General features: G+C 47.3%; 1 protein-coding gene across 1 annotated transcript in view; it reads right to left on the bottom strand.

Moving 5' to 3' along the window:
* The window catches only part of LOC110519322 (contactin-5), a 533,080-nt gene that overhangs the window by 152,524 nt on the left and 357,551 nt on the right, over window positions 1–23,005 (bottom strand). The window contains exon 12 of the mRNA XM_036964829.2: window positions 17,595–17,739. Within this exon, the coding sequence (XP_036820724.2) occupies window positions 17,595–17,739 (145 nt within the window). The remainder of the gene's footprint in view (window positions 1–17,594; window positions 17,740–23,005) is intronic.

A 23,005-nucleotide genomic window follows, 5' to 3' on the forward strand; every position in this document is an offset into this window, starting at 1 on the left:
AGTTTTAATGGGTCCTCCCTCGAAAAGAAACTGATTTTTCTCTCACTCATTTTTCTGTTTCAACTTTAGAACACTAGAGATAATGTAGCTTTCTCACGGCAGTAATGACAAACTGCCACATACAAAAAAACAACAGTTTTCTGCCAATCCTTATCTTTGGGCAGTGTAGACCCTCTCTGGATTGCTTTCTGCGTAGGGATATCAACTGGGTGCTTTGTTTGTGAAGGTAGTTTTATGTGTCAATACAAACTCATCTGCAAGGACTACAGCTTTCTTAAGAGTGAGATCCTTGTGCTCATGAATGTAAGTAGCAACCCTGTCATGAAGGCAATTCGTGAACTACCAGAGAAGTATGAGTGTCTTTAAATCCTCAAGGTCCTTGACCTCTTGAGAACCACACCACCACAGGATGGCCTGACTGGATTCTGAGTGTTTCCAGATCCTTCTTTCTTAATCGAATGGCATGCACACATTCTTCTTGTTTTTGTTCTAGTCTGGTTGCAAGCTCTCTTTCCTTGTATTCCAGCTCTAGTTTCTGTTGTTCCCACCTGTAGGACCCTTTCCATTATCCTCCCTCTATGGGGTGTTCTCTACCACCCATATGACTCTTTCCATTATCCTCACTCTATGGGGTGTTCTCTACCACCTGTAGGACCCTTTCCATTATCCTCCATCTATGGGGTGTTCTCTACCACCTGTAGGTCCCTTTCCATTATCCTCCCTCTATGGGGTGTTCTCTACCACCTGTAGGTCCCTTTCCATTATCCTCCCTCTATGGGGTGTTCTCTACCACCTGTAGGACCCTTTCCATTATCCTCCCTCTATGGGGTGTTCTCTACCACCTGTAGGACTCTTTCCACCATCCTCCCTCTATGGGGTGTTCTCTACCACCTGTAGGACCCTTTCCATTATCCTCCCTCTATGGGGTGTTCTCTACCACCTGTAGGTCCCTTTCCATTATCCTCCCTCTATGGGGTGTTCTCTACCACCTGTAGGTCCCTTTCCATTATCCTCCCTCTATGGGGTGTTCTCTACCACCTGTAGAACCATTTCCATTATCCTCCCTCTATGGGTTGTTCCCTACCACCCGTAGGACTCTTTCCATTATCCTCCCTCTATGACTCTTTCCATTATCCTCCCTCTATGGGGTGTTCTCTACCACCCATAGGACTCTTTCCATTATCCTCCCTCTATGACTCTTTCCACTATCCTCCCTCTATGGGGTGTTCCTACCACCCATAGGACTCTTTCCACCATCCTCCCTCTATGGGGTGTTCTCTACCACCCATAGGACTCTTTCTATTATCCTCCCTCTATGGGGTGTTCTCTACCACCCATAGGACTCTTTCCGCCATCCTCCCTCTATGACTCTTTCCATTATCCTCCCTCTATGGGGTGTTCTCTACCACCCATAGGACTCTTTCCATTATCCTCCCTCTATGTGGTGTTCTCTACAACCCATGGGACTCTTTCCATTATCCTCCCTCTATGACTCTTTCCATTATCCTCCCTCTATGGGGTGTTCTCTACCACCCATAGGACTCTTTCCATTATCCTCCCTCTATGACTCTTTCCATTATCCTCCCTCTATGGGGTGTTCTCTACCACCCATAGGACTCTTTCCATTATCCTCCCTCTATGACTCTTTCCATTATCCTCCCTCTATGGGGTGTTCTCTACCACCCATAGGACTCTTTCCATTATCCTCCCTCTATGGGGTGTTCTTTACAACCCATAGGACTCTTTCCACCATCCTCCCTCTATGGGGTGTTCTCTACCACCCATAGGACTCTTTCCACCATCCTCCCTCTATGGGGTGTTCTCTACCACCCATAGTACTCTTTCCATTATCCTCCCTCTATGGGGTGTTCTCTACCACCCATAGGACTCTTTCCACCATCCTCCCTCTATGGGGTGTTCTCTACCACCCATAGGACTCTTTCCACCATCCTCCCTCTATGGGGTGTTCTCTACCACCCATAGGACTCTTTCCACCATCCTCCCTCTATGGGGTGTTCTCTATCACCCATAGGACTCTTTCCATTATCCTCCCTCTATGGGGTGTTCTCTACCACCCATAGGACTCTTTCCACCATCCTCCCTCTATGGGGTGTTCTCTACCAGACAGACCAGGACATGGTGAAGAGAGCAGATGCTTTAGGCTGTGGATCTACTGACAGACCAGCACCTGGTGTAGAGAGCAGATGGCTTTAGGCTGTGGATTTACTGACAGACCAGGACATGGGGCCTCATTTCTAACAAATGTTCTTAGATTTATACTTGAACTTAGTCGTAAGATCATTTCCGCCGGGTGTGCTTACGTTTGATTCATAAAAGATACTGAGCATAAAACACCTTGCTTACGACGGTTCTAAGAAGCCCATTTGTAATTGACGCTCCTGTGATCTATAAATCTCAAATTTACTTAAAATTGACGGCACCTGAACGTGCCTTACAATCAGCGATTTCCCCTTATAGAGTGATAGCACAAACGAGGGTTGAGACAGGAATTAGCCACGGTCCGAAAGACAAGATCACGGCGATGGTAGGAGGAGATTGAAGACAGGCGTATTATTCGGTGGGACTAAATAGTGGGTTGACAAACAAAGCCAAACAGGTATCTTGGGAGTGTGTCACTGCTGCAGTGAACGAGGTGGAGCAGCAAGACAGAACTGTTACCGCTGCAGTGAACGAGGTGGGACAGCAAGACAGAACTGTTACCGCTGCAGTGAACGAGGTGGGACAGCAAGACAGAACTGTTACCGCTACAGTGAACGAGGTGGGACAGCAAGACAGAACTGTTACCGCTACAGTGAACGAGGTGGGACAGCAAGACAGAACTGTCACCGCTGCAGTGAACGAGGTGGAGCATCAAGACAGAACTGTCACCGCTGCAGTGAACGAGGTGGGGCATCAAGACAGAACTGTCACCGCTGCAGTGAACGAGGTGGGACAGCAAGACAGAACTGTCACCGCTGCAGTGAACGAGGTGGGGCATCAAGACAGAACTGTCACCGCTGCAGTGAACGAGGTGGGACATCAAGACAGAACTGTCACCGCTACAGTGAACGAGGTGGGGCAGCAAGACAGAACTGTCACCGCTGCAGTGAACGAGGTGGAGCAGCAAGACAGAACTGTCACCGCTGCAGTGAACGAGGTGGGACAGCAAGACAGAACTGTCACCGCTGCAGTGAACGAGGTGGGACAGCAAGACAGAACTGTCACCGCTAAAGTGAACGAGGTGGAGCATCAAGACACAAACTGTCACCGCTGCAGTGAACGAGGTGGGACAGCAAGACAGAACGGTCACCTCTGCAGTGAACGAGGTGGAGCAGCAAGACAGAACTGTCACCTCTGCAGTGAACGAGGTGGAGCAGCAAGACAGAACTGTCACCGCTGCAGTGAACGAGGTGGGACAGCAAGACAGAACTGTCACCGCTGCAGTGAACGAGGTGGAGCAGCAAGACAGAACTGTCACCGCTGCAGTGAACGAGGTGGGGCATCAAGACAGAACTGTCACCTCTGCAGTGAACGAGGTGGGACAGCAAGACACAACTGTCACCGCTGCAGTGAACGAGGTGGGACAGCAAGACACAACTGTCACCGCTGCAGTGAACGAGGTGGGACAGCAAGACAGAACTGTCACCGCTGCAGTGAACGAGGTGGGACAGCAAGACACAACTGTCACCGCTGCAGTGAACGAGGTGGAGCAGCAAGACAGAACTGTCACCGCTGCAGTGAACGAGGTGGAGCATCAAGACAGAACTGTCACCGCTGCAGTGAACGAGGTGGGACAGCAAGACAGAACTGTCACCGCTGCAGTGAACGAGGTGGAGCAGCAAGACAGAACTGTCACCGCTGCAGTGAACGAGGTGGGGCATCAAGACAGAACTGTCACCTCTGCAGTGAACGAGGTGGGACAGCAAGACAGAACTGTCACCGCTGCAGTGAACGAGGTGGGACAGCAAGACACAACTGTCACCGCTGCAGTGAACGAGGTGGGACAGCAAGACACAACTGTCACCGCTGCAGTGAACGAGGTGGAGCTGCAAGACACAAACTGTCACCGCTGCAGTGAACGAGGTGGGACATCAAGACAGAACTGTCACCGCTGCAGTGAACGAGGTGGAGCAGCAAGACACAAACTGTCACCGCTGCAGTGAACGAGGTGGAGCAGCAAGACAGAACTGTCACCGCTACAGTGAACGAGGTGGAGCATCAAGACAGAACTGTCACCGCTGCAGTGAACGAGGTGGGACATCAAGACAGAACTGTCACCGCTGCAGTGAACGAGGTGGGACATCAAGACAGAACTGTCACCGCTGCAGTGAACGAGGTGGGACATCAAGACAGAACTGTCACCGCTGCAGTGAACGAGGTGGGACAGCAAGACAGAACTGTCACCGCTGCAGTGAACGAGGTGGAGCATCAAGACAGAACTGTCACCGCTGCAGTGAACGAGGTGGGACAGCAAGACACAACTGTCACCGCTGCAGTGAACGAGGTGGAGCAGCAAGACAGAACTGTCACCGCTGCAGTGAACGAGGTGGGACATCAAGACAGAACTGTCACCGCTGCAGTGAACGAGGTGGGACAGTAAGACAGAACTGTCACCGCTGCAGTGAACGAGGTGGGACATCAAGACAGAACTGTCACCGCTGCAGTGAACGAGGTGGGACATCAAGACAGAACTGTAAACGCTGCAGTGAACGAGGTGGGACAGCAAGACAGAACTGTCACCGCTGCAGTGAACGAGGTGGAGCAGCAAGACAGAACTGTCACCGCTGCAGTGAACGAGGTGGGACATCAAGACAGAACTGTCACCGCTGCAGTGAACGAGGTGGGACAGCAAGACAGAACTGTCACCGCTGCAGTGAACGAGGTGGAGCAGCAAGACAGAACTGTCACCGCTGCAGTGAACGAGGTGGAGCAGCAAGACAGAACTGTCACCGCTACAGTGAACGAGGTGGGATAGCAAGACAGAACTGTCACCGCTGCAGTGAACGAGGTGGGACATCAAGACAGAACTGTCACGGCTGCAGTGAACGAGGTGGGAGAGCAAGACAGAACTGTCACCACTGCAGTGAATGAGGTGGGACAGCAAGACAGAACTGTCACTGCTGCAGTGAACGAGGTGGGGCAGCAAGACAGAACTGTCACCGCTGCAGTGAACGAGGTGGAGCATCAAGACAGAACTGTCACCGCTGCAGTGAACGAGGTGGGACAGCAAGACAGAACTGTCACCGCTGCAGTGAACGAGGTGGGACAGCAAGACAGAACTGTCACCACTGCAGTGAATGAGGTGGGACAGCAAGACAGAACTGTCACTGCTGCAGTGAACGAGGTGGGGCAGCAAGACAGAACTGTCACCGCTGCAGTGAACGAGGTGGAGCATCAAGACAGAACTGTCACCGCTGCAGTGAACGAGGTGGGACAGCAAGACAGAACTGTCACTGCTGCAGTGAACGAGGTGGGAGAGCAAGACAGAACTGTCACCGCTGCAGTGAACGAGGTGGGACAGCAAGACAGAACTGTCACCGCTGCAGTGAACGAGGTGGGACAGCAAGACAGAACTGTTACCGCTGCAGTGAACGAGGTGGGACAGCAAGACAGAACTGTCACCGCTGCAGTGAACGAGGTGGAGCATCAAGACAGAACTGTCACCGCTGCAGTGAACGAGGTGGGACAGCAAGACACAACTGTCACCGCTGCAGTGAACGAGGTGGAGCAGCAAGACAGAACTGTCACCGCTGCAGTGAACGAGGTGGGACATCAAGACAGAACTGTCACCGCTGCAGTGAACGAGGTGGGACAGTAAGACAGAACTGTCACCGCTGCAGTGAACGAGGTGGGACATCAAGACAGAACTGTCACCGCTGCAGTGAACGAGGTGGGACATCAAGACAGAACTGTCACCGCTGCAGTGAACGAGGTGGGACAGCAAGACAGAACTGTCACCGCTGCAGTGAACGAGGTGGAGCAGCAAGACAGAACTGTCACCGCTGCAGTGAACGAGGTGGGACATCAAGACAGAACTGTCACCGCTGCAGTGAACGAGGTGGGACAGTAAGACAGAACTGTCACCGCTGCAGTGAACGAGGTGGGACATCAAGACAGAACTGTCACCGCTGCAGTGAACGAGGTGGGACAGCAAGACAGAACTGTCACCGCTGCAGTGAACGAGGTGGAGCAGCAAGACAGAACTGTCACCGCTGCAGTGAACGAGGTGGAGCAGCAAGACAGAACTGTTACCGCTACAGTGAACGAGGTGGGACAGCAAGACAGAACTGTCACCGCTGCAGTGAACGAGGTGGGACATCAAGACATAACTGTCACCGCTGCAGTGAACGAGGTGGGAGATTAAGACAGAACTGTCACCACTGCAGTGAATGAGGTGGGACAGCAAGACAGAACTGTCACTGCTGCAGTGAACGAGGTGGGGCAGCAAGACAGAACTGTCACCGCTGCAGTGAACGAGGTGGAGCATCAAGACAGAACTGTCACCGCTGCAGTGAACGAGGTGGGACAGCAAGACAGAACTGTCACCGCTGCAGTGAACGAGGTGGGACAGCAAGACAGAACTGTCACCACTGCAGTGAATGAGGTGGGACAGCAAGACAGAACTGTCACTGCTGCAGTGAACGAGGTGGGGCAGCAAGACAGAACTGTCACCGCTGCAGTGAACGAGGTGGAGCATCAAGACAGAACTGTCACCGCTGCAGTGAACGAGGTGGGACAGCAAGACAGAACTGTCACTGCTGCAGTGAACGAGGTGGGACATCAAGACAGAACTGTCACCGCTGCAGTGAACGAGGTGGGAGAGCAAGACAGAACTGTCACCGCTGCAGTGAACGAGGTGGGACAGCAAGACAGAACTGTCACCGCTGCAGTGAACGAGGTGGGACAGCAAGACACAAACTGTCACCGCTGCAGTGAACGAGGTGGGAGAGCAAGACAGAACTGTCACCGCTGCAGTGAACGAGGTGGGACAGCAAGACACAAACTGTCACCGCTGCAGTGAATGAGGTGGGACAGCAAGACAGAACTGTTACCGCTGCAGTGAACGAGGTGGGACAGCAAGACACAAACTGTCACCGCTGCAGTGAACGAGGTGGGACAGCAAGACAGAACTGTTACCGCTGCAGTGAACGAGGTGGGACATCAAGACAGAACTGTCACCGCTGCAGTGAACGAGGTGGAGCAGCAAGACAGAACTGTTACCGCTGCAGTGAACGAGGTGGGACAGCAAGACACAAACTGTCACCGCTGCAGTGAACGAGGTGGGACAGCAAGACACAACTGTGTCTGATGGGGAAAATAAATGGTCTGACCTTAAACTGTAGGGGAAATAAATGGTCTGACCTTAAACTGTAGGGGAAAGAAATGGTCTGACCTTAAACTGTAGGGGAAAGAAATGGTCTGACCTTAAACTGAAAGGGGAAAGAAATGGTCTGAGCTAAACTGTAGGGGAAAAAAATGGTCTGACCTTAAACTGTAGGGGAAAGAAATGGTCTGACCTTAAACTGAAAGGGGAAAGAAATGGTCTGACCTTAAACTGCAAGGGGAAAGAAATGGTCTCACCTTAAACTGTAGGGGAAATAAATGGTCTGACCTAAACTGCAAGGGGAAAGAAACGGTCTGACCTAAACTACAAGGGGAAATAAAAGGTCTGACCTAAACTACAAGGGGAAATAAAAGGTCTGACCTTAAACTGAAAGGGGAAAGAAAAGGTCTGACCTTAAACTGAAAGGGGAAATAATAGCCTTACATAACCAGCAGGAAAATCACCTACTTCAAGTCTAGACATTGAGTAGAGAGATAAGATCATTCCCACGTCAAAGTAAGGTATTATAAACAACTACTTATATATGGTTTTCTGCATAAGTCATACTTAAGATCAATATTAATCGTAAGTCTGTTTAATAAATGGCTTATTAGTTTACTGTTCTCCTTTCAGTGACCTGCCACATTAGTTATTTAATGTACGCAGATTTCAAATCCCAAAATATTTGAGCTTGCACCTCGGGAGTGTGAATGAATACTTACAAAATGATATATATATTTTTTTAAATAAAAAAGCATTTTCCGGCAACCAAAAAACAAACAGATGTGACATTGGGAGAGAGAGGTCTTCTCTTGGTTTCTCTTTAATTTGCCTTGTGCTGTTTGGTGTTCATTATTCCATCACTAAGTCATCTTTCATCGAGGAGGAGAGGAGGATGGAAACAGGGAACTCTTAAAGGCATGACAGAATCTTTACCACACATCAAAAATGCACAAGGAAACTTCAGCAGACTGAAGCTAGAATACATTCTTCAAATTATGAAGAAGAGAGCGCACATCCGTCAAGGACAGAGAGACAGGAAGGAAGGCCACATGATAGGGACCACTGGGTATACAGCACTATGTAAATTAAACTGAATAAAGAGAGAAACTAAATAATAAGAATAATACATGTAGGAAATGCTCATTAAGTCTGACATTATATAAAAAATATTGACAAAATGAAATTACCTCAAAAATATTTATTAAATAATGTTTATTAAACACCCCATATGAGTGTGTGTGTGCGATTGCGAAGGAGTGAGTGAGAGATTTTGGCTTTCAATTGAGTCTGTCTGTCTGCCACATTTGAGTCTAAAACTAACAGGATGAATGCTTTCCATTAAGGAGACAACAGCGCTGAACATTAGCAGAAATCCATGTTAATCACAAACATTCATTAAAGGGGCAATCTGTATTTCAAACAACAGCGAAGTGGACACCTGCCACTGATTTGGTAAAACAGCTTATGGATAAGGCCGGAAAAATGTAACCACACTCCAATTCAAAGACAGGGCTATGGATGCAAAGATTGATCATCAATGAGATTAAAATGATAGTGGTAACCGTGTTTTAAGCCTATACAGTGTTTGTTTACAATTACATTGTTTACAAACACTGTAGCAAAACCAGCTGATATTTTGGGCTCTGATGGGTACGACAGTTAAACTAAAGCCCATGAGGCATTTCTATGTTATATTCTTCATGAATGAAGGACTAAAAGCTGCTTAAAGCTGCAATATGTAACTTTTTAGTGGGCCAAATTCACATAGAAATGTGAGACGTAGATCTGTCATTCTCATTGAAAGCCAGTCTAAGAAGCTGTAGATCTGTTCTATGTGTGCTATTTATATTCTAAGAAGTTTTTGCATCTTTGGTTTCAGTTTTGAACACAAACGTCAAACAGCTGAAAATACTATATTTTGGGTTATTGAAAATATTTTTCATAGCGGTTTAGATGGTACAATGATTCTCTTGCTTGTTTTGTCACATGAACTGACATTTAGGGAACTATTAGAATTTTAGCAACCAGGAAATGGCAGAGTGATTTCTGCATATTGCACCTTTAAAAGTCCAAAAATAGATGTAGCAATCGCACATTGTCCCTTAAAATCAGCACAGCTGTCAATGATAAATGCAGATGGATGGAATTGCTTCGATTCCACCCCTCCACCCCTGCTCTGCCCAGAATTGAACTTCTCTCCCTCCATGGCTTTACAGCAGTCTTTCTTGCCCATAGCTAATGTCAGAGAAAGACCTGTGAGAATGTTACCCTGGCCAAGACATGGGGAGATGCGTCTGTCTTCTGTTTATCTCAGTTTAGCTGAGGATCATCAACATGTACTTTAAGGTGTTAATGAGAAGCATTACGGTCATTCATCCTCAGTATCAGAAATGTATGTCTGTATATTCAGAAATCTGACATGGGGCAATGTTCAACATGACGGAACAGACTACATTTAGTCAGTTTCCAAAAAAAATGAATTCTACATTCAGATATGTAGGTATACCTTCATATGCCTGACCATAATCTTTCTTTGGGTTGAGCTTATTGACATCTACTGAGGCAAGTACCAAGCAGTTAGTATTATATTATACTGTAGATACAGCACTACTTGAATTTCTATCAATGGAATGATTTGGTCAATGGTCATTACCCACATCCCTTTGTGATTTCTTCTCTGATCGCTAAAACAGCCCGAATCTGCTCTTGATCTATGACAAAACTAATTGAAAATAGAGTTGTGAACGTTTCACATATTACTTTATCGCATCGTAACCTATATAATTCATCACCATTTTCACCAACATGGGCACTGAACCCTCCCCAAGGGGGGGAACAAAAACCAGATCTGGGTGAGAAATCAGCTAATTGTATCACAATATGCATTGAAAATTGGCTGAAATGATGATGATGCATTGTATTGAATAACTGTTTCAACTATTAATTTGTGTTTGTCCCTAATCTATTCAAATAAACCAATTTGAAAATGAATGTAGGTGACTCAGTGGCATTAAATAACCTTTGAAAGCAGCATGAATGATGAGATGGAATGATAGTGTTTCGTCCCTCTAATTACTGATCTGATTCTGACATCATGGTCAGATTAGTCAAAGCAATGAGGTTGGAACCTGGAAATCCCCAAATCACCTTTATAATAAAGCATTGCACGAATCTATAATTTGGTCTTTTATAAAACGTTATGCATTCCTACGTCATTTTACATGACTGGAGACATTAGCCAATACTTTTTAATACCACCCGAATGACTGAAATGACAGGCTATTCTGATACTGACAAAAGATAGTGGTTTAATGTTGTTACATAAAGAGTAATGATATTTTTAAACATTGTAGCACAGAAAAGGCTATCAATTAAGAAAATATTTGAAATGACTTGAAAATGGCAAAGAGTCAATACAGGACAAAGATCGAATCGTACGACACCAGCTCCGACACTCGTCGGATGTGGCAGGGCCTGCAAACTATTACACACTGCAAAGGGAAGCACAGCCAAGAGCTGCCCAGTGACACGAGCCTACCAGATGAGCTAAATTACTTCAATGCTCGCTTCGAGGCAAGTAACCCTGAAACATGCATGAGAGCATCAGCTGTTCCGGACGACTGTGTGATCATGCTCTCCACAGCCGATGTGAGTAAGACCTTTAAACAGGTCAACATTCACAAGGCTGCAGGGCCAGATGGATTAACAGGACGTGTACTCAGAGCATGCGCTGTCCAACTGGCAAGTGTCTTCACTGACATTTTCAACCTCTCTCTGTTTAAATCTGAAATGGGAAAGGTGTAACAGTTTGTAGGCTACATCAGTAAGTGACTAAAATGTATCAGAAAAATATTGGAATGTTCTGGAAAACAGCAGGTAAGTTCATCAGGTAACCTGGAAATTGTGTGTATGTGTGAATTGTTGATCTGCATTGCTTCAAATTGTCCCTTCTAACGTCTCTTGCATGTCTGGTGAGCGTTGTAGAGGGTATGTGTTCATGAGAGTCTAACCTTTCAGTAATGTACAATATATATATATATATATATATATATATATATATATATATATATATATGTGTATAGAGTACACTGAACATAAATACTAAGGCAACATGTAAAGTGTTGGTCTTGTCACATCTTGTTATTATAAGAAACATTAATGTGTTGTAAATTCCAAATTGTAGTCAACTAACACACAGAGCACTGAAACACACACTTACCCCACCAGACATGCCACCAGGTGTCTTTTCACAGTCCCCAGGTCCAGAACAAATTCAAGGAAACGTACAGTATTATACAGAGCCATGATTGCATGGAACTCCCATCTTATATAGTGCAAGTGAACAGCAAACCTGGTTTCAAAAAACAAATACAGCAACACCTCACGACACAACGTGACCTACTTGTTGTGTGTATGTACTGACGTGTGACCTATTGGTTGTGTGTATGTACTGACATGACCTATTGGTTGTGTGTATGTACTGACGTGACCTATTGGTTGTGTGTATGTACTGACGTGACCTATTGGTTGTGTGTATGTACTGACATGACCTATTGGTTGTGTGTGTGTACTGACATGACCTATTGGTTGTGTGTATGTACTGACGTGACCTATTGGTTGTGTGTATGTACTGACATGACCTATTGGTTGTGTGTATGTACTGACATGACCTATTGGTTGTGTGTATGTACTGACGTGACCTATTGGTTGTGTGTATGTACTGACGTGACCTATTGGTTGTGTGTGTGTACTGACATGACCTATTGGTTGTGTGTATGTACTGACGTGACCTATTGGTTGTGTGTATGTACTGACGTGACCTATTGGTTGTGTGTATGTACTGACGTGACCTATTGGTTGTGTGTATGTACTGACGTGACCTATTGGTTGTGTGTATGTACTGACGTGACCTATTGGTTGTGTGTATGTACTGACATGACCTATTGGTTGTGTGTATGTACTGACATGACCTATTGGTTGTGTGTATGTACTGACATGACCTATTGGTTGTGTGTATGTACTGACGTGACCTATTGGTTGTGTGTATGTACTGACGTGACCTATTGGTTGTGTGTGTGTACTGACATGTGACCTACTTGTTGTGTGTATGTACTGACGTGACCTATTGGTTGTGTGTGTGTACTGACATGTGACCTACTTGTTGTGTGTGTGTACTGACATGTGACCTACTTGTTGTGTGTATGTACTGACACGTGACCTATTGGTTGTGTGTATGTACTGACATGTGACCTACTTGTTGTGTGTGTGTACTGACATGTGACCTATTGGTTGTGTGTATGTACTGACATGTGACCTATTAATTGTGTGTATGTACTGACATGTGACCTACTTGTTGTGTGTGTGTACTGACATGTGACCTATTGGTTGTGTGTATGTACTGACATGTGACCTATTGGTTGTGTGTATGTACTGACACTTGACCTACTTGTTGTGTGTATGTACTGACACGTGACCTACTTGTTGTGTGTATGTACTGACATGTGACCTATTGGTTGTGTGTATGTACTGACATGTGACCTATTGGTTGTGTGTATGTACTGACATGTGACCTACTTGTTGTGTGTATGTACTGACGTGACCTATTGGTTGTGTGTATGTACTGACATGTGACCTATTGGTTGTGTGTATGTACTGACATGTGACCTACTTGTTGTGTGTGTGTACTGACATGTGACCTATTGGTTGTGTGTATGTACTGACGTGACCTATTGGTTGTGTGTATGTACTGACACGTGACCTACTTGTTGTGTGTGTGTACTGACACGTGACCTACTTTTTGTGTGTATGTACTGACATGTGACCTACTTGTTGTGTGTATGTACTGACATGTGACCTACTTGTTGTGTGTATGTACTGACATGTGACCTAGTTGTTGTGTGTATGTACTGACACGTGGCCTACTTGTTGTGTGTATGTACTGACATGTGACCTAGTTGTTGTGTGTATGTACTGACACGTGACCTACTTGTTGTGTGTATGTACTGACACGTGGCCTACTTGTTGTGTGTGTGTACTGACATGTGACCTATTGGTTGTGTGTATGTACTGACATGTGACCTATTGGTTGTGTGTATGTACTGACATGTGACCTATTGGTTGTGTGTATGTACTGACACGTGACCTACTTGTTGTGTGTGTGTACTGACATGTGACCTATTGGTTGTGTGTATGTACTGACATGTGACCTATTGGTTGTGTGTATGTACTGACATGTGACCTATTGGTTGTGTGTATGTACTGACATGTGACCTAGTTTTGTGTGTGTGTACTGACATGTGACCTATTGGTTGTGTGTATGTACTGACACTTGACCTACTTGTTGTGTGTATGTACTGACACGTGACCTACTTGTTGTGTGTGTGTACTGACACGTGACCTACTTGTTGTGTGTATGTACTGACACGTGACCTACTTGTTGTGTGTATGTACTGACACGTGACCTACTTGTTGTGTGTATGTACTGACATGTGACCTATTGGTTGTGTGTATGTACTGACACGTGACCTACTTGTTGTGTGTATGTACTGACATGTATGTGTAACTGACAGATGCATTAAAACATGAACATGTAGTGTAAAGGATTTTGTCTGTAATGTATTTTGTTATTTGTCAGACCACCGGTAAGACTAGCTGTCCACATTGGCGTCGGCTAATGGGGATCCTAACAAATACAATCGCACTAAAATGTTCCATGAGCTGAAATAAAAGATCCCCAAAATGTTCCATACACACAAAAATATTATTTATCACAACATTTGCTCACAAATGTGTTTCCATCCCTGTTAGTGAACGTTTGTCCTTTGCCAAGATAATCCATCCACCTGACAGGTGTGGCGTATCAAGAAGCTGATTAAACAGCTTATTGATTAGATGGGGACAATAGAAGGCCACTCTAAAATGTGCAGTTTTGTCACACAACACACTGCCACAGATGTCTCAAGTTTTTAGGGAGCGCGCAATTGGCATGCTGACCGCAGAAATGTTCACCAGAGAATCAAATGTTAATTTCTCTACCATGAACTGCTTCCAATGTCGTTTTAGAGAACTTGGAAGTACGTCCAAACGACCTCACAACCGCAGATCACGGGATGACGTGTAGGACAGCGTGTTCCAGTTCCTGCCAATATCCAGCCACTTCGCACAGCCATTGAAGAGGAGTGGGACAACATTCCACAGACCACAATCAACAGTCTGATCAACTCTATGCAAAATGGGTTGCTCTGCATGAGACAAATGGTACCAGCTACTGATTAGTTTTCTGATCCTACCTCTCAACATCCTGGTCCCTCTTCCACTACCTCTCAACATCCTGGTCCCTCTTCCACTACCTCTCAACATCCTGGTCCCTCTTCCACTACCTCTCAACATCCTGGTCCCTCTTCCACTACCTCTCAACATCCTGGTCCCTCTTCCACTACCTCTCAACATCCTGGTCCCTCTTCCACTACCTCTCAACATCCTGGTCCCTCTTCCACTACCTCTCAACATCCTGGTCCCTCTTCCACTACCTCTCAACATCCTGGTCCCTCTTCCACTACCTCTCAACATCCTGGTCCCTCTTCCACTACCTCTCAACATCCTGGTCCCTCTTCCACTACCTCTCAACATCCTGGTCCCTCTTCCACTACCTCTCAACATCCTGGTCCCTCTTCCACTACCTCTCAACATCCTGGTCCCTCTTCCACTACCTCTCAACATCCTGGTCCCTCTTCCACTACCTCTCAACATCCTGGTCCCTCTTCCACTACCTCTCAACATCCTGGTCCCTCTTCCACTACCTCTCAACATCCTGGTCCCTCTTCCACTACCTCTCAACATCCTGGTCCCTCTTCCACTACCTCTCAACATCCTGGTCCCTCTTCCACTACCTCTCAACATCCTGGTCCCTCTTCCACGACCTCTCAACATACTGGTCCCTCGATCACTATCTCTCAATGCTCAACACTGACTGATCATTTCAGCTGCTGTCACTCACAGTGATTGATGTCCCACAACCCCGCTGCTCAACCCCCATCCCAAGCACACATGCACACACACACACACACACTTTTCATAAAAGATGATGCATTAAACAGCAAGAGAAAACTCATTTGCAATTGCACAGTATAAGGTTGTCAGGATCCCTCTCTGGGAAGGAGAAGAAAGGAGACAACCTATCTGATTGGTTGACATTTCACTTCAGCGGCTGTATTGAGATGGACGTGGTAAACAAGACATGTGACCACGTTCCTCCCCATAACAGAACAGAAGAGTTCACCTCTACAAACTATCCTGGGACTACAGAAACATCTACCCCTTTATACCACGTTATCTCCTATCATGGGACTACAGCTAGAAACATCTACCCCTTTATACCACGTTATCTCCTATCCTGGGACTACAGAAACGTTCCAACACAGCCAGCATACTGATCTATGAATCACACCTTCCAACACAGCCTGGACACTAATCTATCAATCACATTTAAATACAGCCTGGATACAAATCTATCAATCACATTTAAATACAGCCTGGATACTAATCTATCAATCACATTTAAATACAGCCTGGATACTAATCTATCAATCACACGATCTAACACAGCCTGGACACTGATCTATCAATCACATTTAAATACAGCCTGGATACTAATCTATCAATCACATTTAAATACAGCCTGGACACTAATCTATAAATCACATTTCATTACAGCCTGGACACTAATCTATCAATCACATTTAATTACAGTCTGGACACAAATCTATCAATCATATTTAAATACAGCCTGGACACTAATCTATCAATCACATTTCATTACAGCCTGGACACTAATCTATCAATCACATTTAATTACAGCCTGGACACTAATCTATTAATCACATTTCATTACAGCCTGGACACTAATCTATTAATCACATTTAAATACAGCCTGGACAATAGCCTATTAATCTCATTTAATTACAGCCTGGACAATAATCTATCAATCTCATTTAAATACAGCCTGGATATTAATCTATCAATCACATTTAAATACAGACAGGACACTAATCTATTAATCACATTTAAATACAGCCTGGACAATAGTCTATTCATCACATTTAAATACAGCCTGGACACTAATCTATCAATCACATTTAAATACAGCATGGACACTAATCTATCAATCACATTTAAATACAGCATGGACACTAATCTATCAATCACATTTAAATACAGCCTGGACACTAATTTATCAATCACATTTAAATACAGCCTGGGTACTAATCTATCAATCACATTTAAATACAGCCTGGACACTAATCTATCAATCACATTTAAATACAGTCTGGACACTAATCTATCAATCACAAGTTTGTACTCTTTGTAGTCCTAATGGAAACAACAGTCCACACATAAACCACTCCAATGTGAGGGTGTATGTGGGCAGGTTAGGATAAACCTCTCCAACGTGAGGGTGTATGTGGGGAGGTTAGGATAAACCACTCCAACGTGAGGGTGTATGTGGGGAGGTTGGGATAAACCACTCCAACGTGAGGGTGTATGTGGGGAGGTTAGGATAAACCACTCCAACGTGAGGGTGTATGTGGGCAGGTTAGGATAAACCACTCCAATGTGAGGGTGTATGTGGGGAGGTTAGGATAAACCACTCCAACGTGAGGGTGTATGTGGGGAGGTTAGGATAAACCACTCCAACGTGAGGGTGTATGTGGGGAGGTTGGGATAAACCACTCCAACGTGAGGGTGTATGTGGGGAGGTTGGGATAAACCACTCCAACGTGAGGGTGTATGTGGGGAGGTTAGGATAAACCACTCCAACATGAGGGTGTATGTGGGGATGGTTAGGATAAACCACTCCAACGTGAGGGTGTATGTGGGGAGGTTGGGATAAAACACTCCAACGTGAGGGTGTATGTGGGGAGGTTGGGATAAACCACTCCAACGTGAGGGTGTATGTGGGGAGGTTGGGATAAACCACTCCAACGTGAGGGTGTATGTGGGGAGGTTGGGATAAACCACTCCAATGTGAGGGTGTATTTGGGGAGGTTAGGATAAACCACGACACACATATTTTTTGAACCATTGTGTACAATTGAGGAAGAAAATGGTTTTAGGGGCATTTTCCCAGAAACAGACTAAGTGCTGGACTGAAAAGCTCAATGGAGATAAATATGTTTAGTCCAGTTCTGGGCTTAATCTGTGTCTGCTAGAAAGCACAGTCACAGTCTGTTCCTAAACATTGTCAAATCTTTTCAGATTCCATCCATACCTTCTGCTGGGCTGAATGCGTCTGTCTCCTCTCCTCCATGTTACTCTAGGCTTGGGAGATGCTCGGGGTCTACATCCCAACAACATGTCTTTCCCCAGCGTGGCGATCAGACGGACAGGGTTAGGGCTGAAGATTGGGGGTGACGCTGTGGAACAGATAAAAACATTTGATTTCACCTTTATTCTCCCTTGAGGTTAGAATCCACTTTTACGAAAGGGACCTGGATACGGTTCAACAGGTCACAGTACTATAACAGGTCACAGTACTACAACAGGTCACAGTACTATAACAGGTCACAGTAGTACAACAGGTCACAGTAGTACAACAGGTCACAGTACTATAACAGGTCACAGTACTATAACAGGTCACAGTAGTATAACAGGTCACAGTACTATAACAGGTCACAGTAGTATAACAGGTCACAGTACTATAACAGGTCACAGTAGTACAACAGGTCACAGTAGTACAACAGGTCACAGTACTATAACAGGTCACAGTACTATAACAGGTCACAGTAGTATAACAGGTCACAGTAGCGATCATACTGTCAAATCACAAAAAGACGTCAGAGGTGTCAGAAACGGAACATTTATACTATGAATATACACTGCTCAAAACAATTGGCTGGAACACTTAAACAACACAATGTAACTCCAAGTCAATCACACTTCTGTCAAACTGACCACTTAGGAAGCAACACTGATTGACAATAAATTTCACATGCTGTTGTGCAAATGGAATAGACAACAGGTGGAAATTATAGGAAATTAGCAAGACCCCCAATAAAGGAGTGGTTCTGCAGGTGGTAACCACAGACCACTTCTCAGTTCCTATGCTTCCTGGCTGATGTTTTGGTCACTTTTGAATGCTGGCGGTGCTTTCACTCTAGTGGTAGCATGAGACGGAGTCTACAACCCACACAGGTGGCTCAGGTAGTGCAGCTCATCCAGGATGGCACATCAATGCGAGATGTGGCAAGAAGGTTTGCTGTGTCTGTCAGCGTAGTGTCCAGAGCATGGAGGCGCTACCAGGAGACAGGCCAGTACATCAGGAGACGTGGAGGAGGCCGTAGGAGGGCAACAACCCAGCAGCAGGACCGCTACATCTGCCTTTGTGCAAGGAGGAGTAAGAGGAGCACTGCCAGAGCCCTGCAAAATGACCTCCAGCAGGCCACAAATGTGCATGTGTCTGCTCAAACGGTCAGAAACAGACTCCATGAGGGTGGTATGAGGGCCCGACGTCCACAGGTGGGGGTTGTGCTTACAGCCCAACACCGTGCAGGACGTTTGGCATTTGCCAGATAACACCAAGATTGGTAAATTCGCCACTGGCGCCCTGTGCTCTTCACAGATGAAAGCAGGTTCACACCGAGCACATGTGACAGACATGACAGTCTGGAGACGCCTTGGAGAACGTTCTGCTGCCTGCAACATCCTCCAGCATGACCAGTTTGGCGGTGGGTCAGTCATGGTGTGGGGTGGCATTTCTTTGGGGAGCCGCACAGCCCTCCATGTGCTCGCCAGAGGTAGCCTGACTGCCATTAGGTACCGAGATGAGATCCTCAGACCCCTTGTGAGACCATATGCTGGTGCGGTTGGCCGTGGGTTCCTCCTAATGCAAGACAATGCTAGACCTCATGTGGCTGGAGTGTGTCAGCAGTTCCTGCAAGAGGAAGGCATTGCTGCAATGGACTGGCCCGCCCGTTCCCCAGACCTGAATCCAACTGAGCACATTTGGGACATCATGTCTCGCTCCATCCACGTTGCACCACAGACTGTCCAGGAGTTGGCGGATGCTTTAGTCCAGGTCTGGGAGTGATCCCTCAGGAGACCATCCGCCACCTCATCAGGAGCATGCCCAGGCGTTGTAGGGAGGTCATACAGGCACGTGGAGGCCACACACACTACTGAGCCTCATTTTGACTTGTTTTAAGGACATGACATCAAAGTTGGATCAGCCTGTAGTGTGGTTTTCCACTTAAATTTTGAGTGTGACTCCAAATCCAGACCTCCATGGGTTGATACATTTGATTTCCTTTGATCATTTTTGTGTGATTTTGTTGTCAGCACATTAAACTATGTAAAGAAACAAGTATTTAATAAGAATATTTCATTCGTTCAGATCTAGGATGTGTTATTTTAGTGTTCCCTTTATTTTTTTGAGCAGTGTATTATCATTGTCATAATTATTTTCTGGTCATAAACACATTGTCCAATGAACAATTATCAGGAGGTACAACACAAAATATTGAACATTTTAGGGATTTTATCGTATAATCGTCTACAATATATGGGCATTTTTACAGTAAATATCCTATTAGAAAGACGCAATCATAAATATCTGGTCCGTAAATAAAGTAAATTGTTTATACCAGAGGTTAAATATGTCCAATGATTCAGCCCTCCTCCTCCCATCCTCATGTTTAACATTAACAGATAATTACTGCTAAATGCCGAAAGTGTCCAGAGGGAAGTGTTATGTGACCAATCAGATGACTCGTAAGGTTTTCAAGCCAAACATCAACTGATCAAATCATGGACATAATTGCATTGACCTTAAAATGTCAGGGAACAGAGCTGGGAGGTGTCCCGTATGATCAGAGCTCACAGGGAACAGAGCTGGGAGGTGTCCTGTATGATCAGAGCTCACAGGGAACAGAGCTGGGAGGTGTCCAGTATGATCAGAGCTCACAGGGAACAGAGCTGGGAGGTGTCCTGTATGATCAGAGCTCACAGGGAACAGAGCTGGGAGGTGTCCTGTATGATCAGAGCTCACAGGGAACAGAACTGGGAGGTGTCCAGTATGATCAGAGCTCACAGGGAACAGAGCTGGGAGGTGTCCTGTATGATCAGAGCTCACAGGGAACAGAGCTGGAAGGTGTCCCGTATGATCAGAGCTCACAGGGAACAGAGCTGGGAGGTGTCCCGTATGATCAGAGCTCACAGGGAACAGAGCTGGGAGGTGTCCCGTATAATCAGAGCTCACAGGGAACAGAGCTGGGAGGTGTCCCGTATGATCAGAGCTCACAGGGAACAGAGCTGGGAGGTGTCCCGTATGATCAGAGCTCACAGGGAACAGAGCTGGGAGGTGTCCAGTATGATCAGAGCTCACAGGGAACAGAGCTGGGAGGTGTCCCGTATGATCAGAGCTCACAGGGAACAGAGCTGGGAGGTGTCAAGTATGATCAGAGCTCACAGGGAACAGAGCTGGGAGGTGTCCAGTATGATCAGAGCTCACAGGGAACAGAGCTGGGAGGTGTCCCGTATGATCAGAGCTCACAGGGAACAGAGCTGGGAGGTGTCCTGTATGATCAGAGCTCACAGGGAACAGAGCTGGGAGGTGTCCCGTATGATCAGAGCTCACAGGGAACAAAGCTGGGAGGTGTCCCGTATGATCAGAGCTCACAGGGAACAGAGCTGGGAGGTGTCCTGTATGATCAGAGCTCACAGGGAACAGAGCTGGGAGGTGTCCAGTATGATCAGAGCTCACAGGGAACAGAGCTGGGAGGTGTCCAGTATGATCAGAGCTCACAGGGAACAGAGCTGGGAGGTGTCCCGTATGATCAGAGCTCACAGGGAACAGAGCTGGGAGATGTCCAGTATGATCAGAGCTCACAGGGAACAGAGCTGGGAGGTGTCCTGTATGATCAGAGCTCACAGGGAACAGAGCTGGGAGGTGTCCTGTATGATCAGAGCTAACAGGAAACAGAGCTGGGAGGTGTCCAGTATGATCAGAACTCACAGGGAACAGAGCTGGGAGGTGTCCAGTATGATCAGAACTCACAGGGAACAGAGCTGGGAGGTGTCCTGTATGATCAGAGCTCACAGGGAACAGAGCTGGGAGGTGTCCAGTACACTGCTGTCAACGTACTGTACTATCTTACGTCAAAACAATTAGAAGACCTGCCGATACAACATCTGGGTCCTAATGATTTTGGTCCTAAAGGCACGACAGCTCTGTCCTTCCAGTGCCTCCTCCCTTCCTCTCTTCCCCGGTCCTCCCTCCACTCTCCCTCCCTAAAAAAAATGGCCTGTAGCATGGCAGGCTCCCTCCATCCCTCCTCCCCTTCCCCCAGAAGAGCTGTGACAGGATCACCCTCCACCCCAGCTTCCCCCAGAAGAGCTGGGACAGAATCACCCTCCACCCCCCTTCCCCCAGTAGAGCTGTGGCAGGATCACCCTCCACCCCAGCTTCCCCCAGAAGAGCTGGGACAGGATCACCCTCCACCCCCCTTCCCCCAGTAGAGCTGGGACAGGATCACCCTCCACCCCCTTCCCCCAGTAGAGCTGGGACAAGATCACCCTCCACCCCAGCTTCCCCCAGAAGAGCTGGGACAGGATCACCCTCCACCCCCCTTCCCCCAGTAGAGCTGGGACAGGATCACCCTCCACCCCCTTCCCCCAGTAGAGCTGGGACAAGATCACCCTCCACCCCAGCTTCCCCCAGAAGAGCTGGGACAGGATCACCCTCCACCCCCCTTCCCCCAGTAGAGCTGGGACAGGATCACCCTCCACCCCCCTTCCCCCAGTAGAGCTGTGAAAGGATCACCCTCCACCCCAGCTTCCCCCAGAAGAGCTGGGACAGGATCACCCTCCACCCCCCTTCCCCCAGTAGAGCTGTGACAGGATCACCCTCCACCCCAGCTTCCCCCAGAAGAGCTGGGACAGGATCACCCTCCACCCCCCTTCCCCCAGTAGAGCTGGGACAGGATCACCCTCCACCCCCCTTCCCCCAGTAGAGCTGGGACAAGATCACCCTCCACCCCAGCTTCCCCCAGAAGAGCTGGGACAGGATCACCCTCCACCCCCCTTCCCCCAGTAGAGCTGGGACAGGATCACCCTCCACCCCCCTTCCCCCAGTAGAGCTGGGACAAGATCACCCTCCACCCCAGCTTCCCCCAGAAGAGCTGGGACAGGATCACCCTCCACCCCCCTTCCCCCAGTAGAGCTGGGACAGGATCACCCTCCACCCCCCTTCCCCCAGTAGAGCTGTGACAGGATCACCCTCCACCCCAGCTTCCCCCAGAAGAGCTGGGACAGGATCACCCTCCACCCCCCTTCCCCCAGTAGAGCTGTGACAGGATCACCCTCCACCCCAGCTTCCCCCAGAAGAGCTGGGACAGGATCACCCTCCACCCCCCTTCCCCCAGTAGAGCTGTGACAGGATTACCCTCCACCCCCCTTCCTCCAGTAGAGCTGGGACAAGATCACCCTCCACCCCCCTTCCCCCAGTAGAGCTGGGACAGGATCACCCTCCACCCCCCTTCCCCCAGTAGAGCTGTGACAGGATCACCCTCCACCCCCCTTCCCCCAGTAGAGCTGAGACAGGATCACCCTCCACCCCCCCTCCCTTCCCCCAGAAAAGCTATGACAGGATCACCCTCCATCCCCCTTCCCTTCCCCCAGAAGAGC

Source organism: Oncorhynchus mykiss, chromosome 27 (assembly GCF_057628025.1).
Source record: "Oncorhynchus mykiss isolate SJ-2025 chromosome 27, ASM5762802v1, whole genome shotgun sequence".
NCBI classification, from domain to species: Eukaryota; Metazoa; Chordata; class Actinopteri; order Salmoniformes; family Salmonidae; genus Oncorhynchus; species Oncorhynchus mykiss.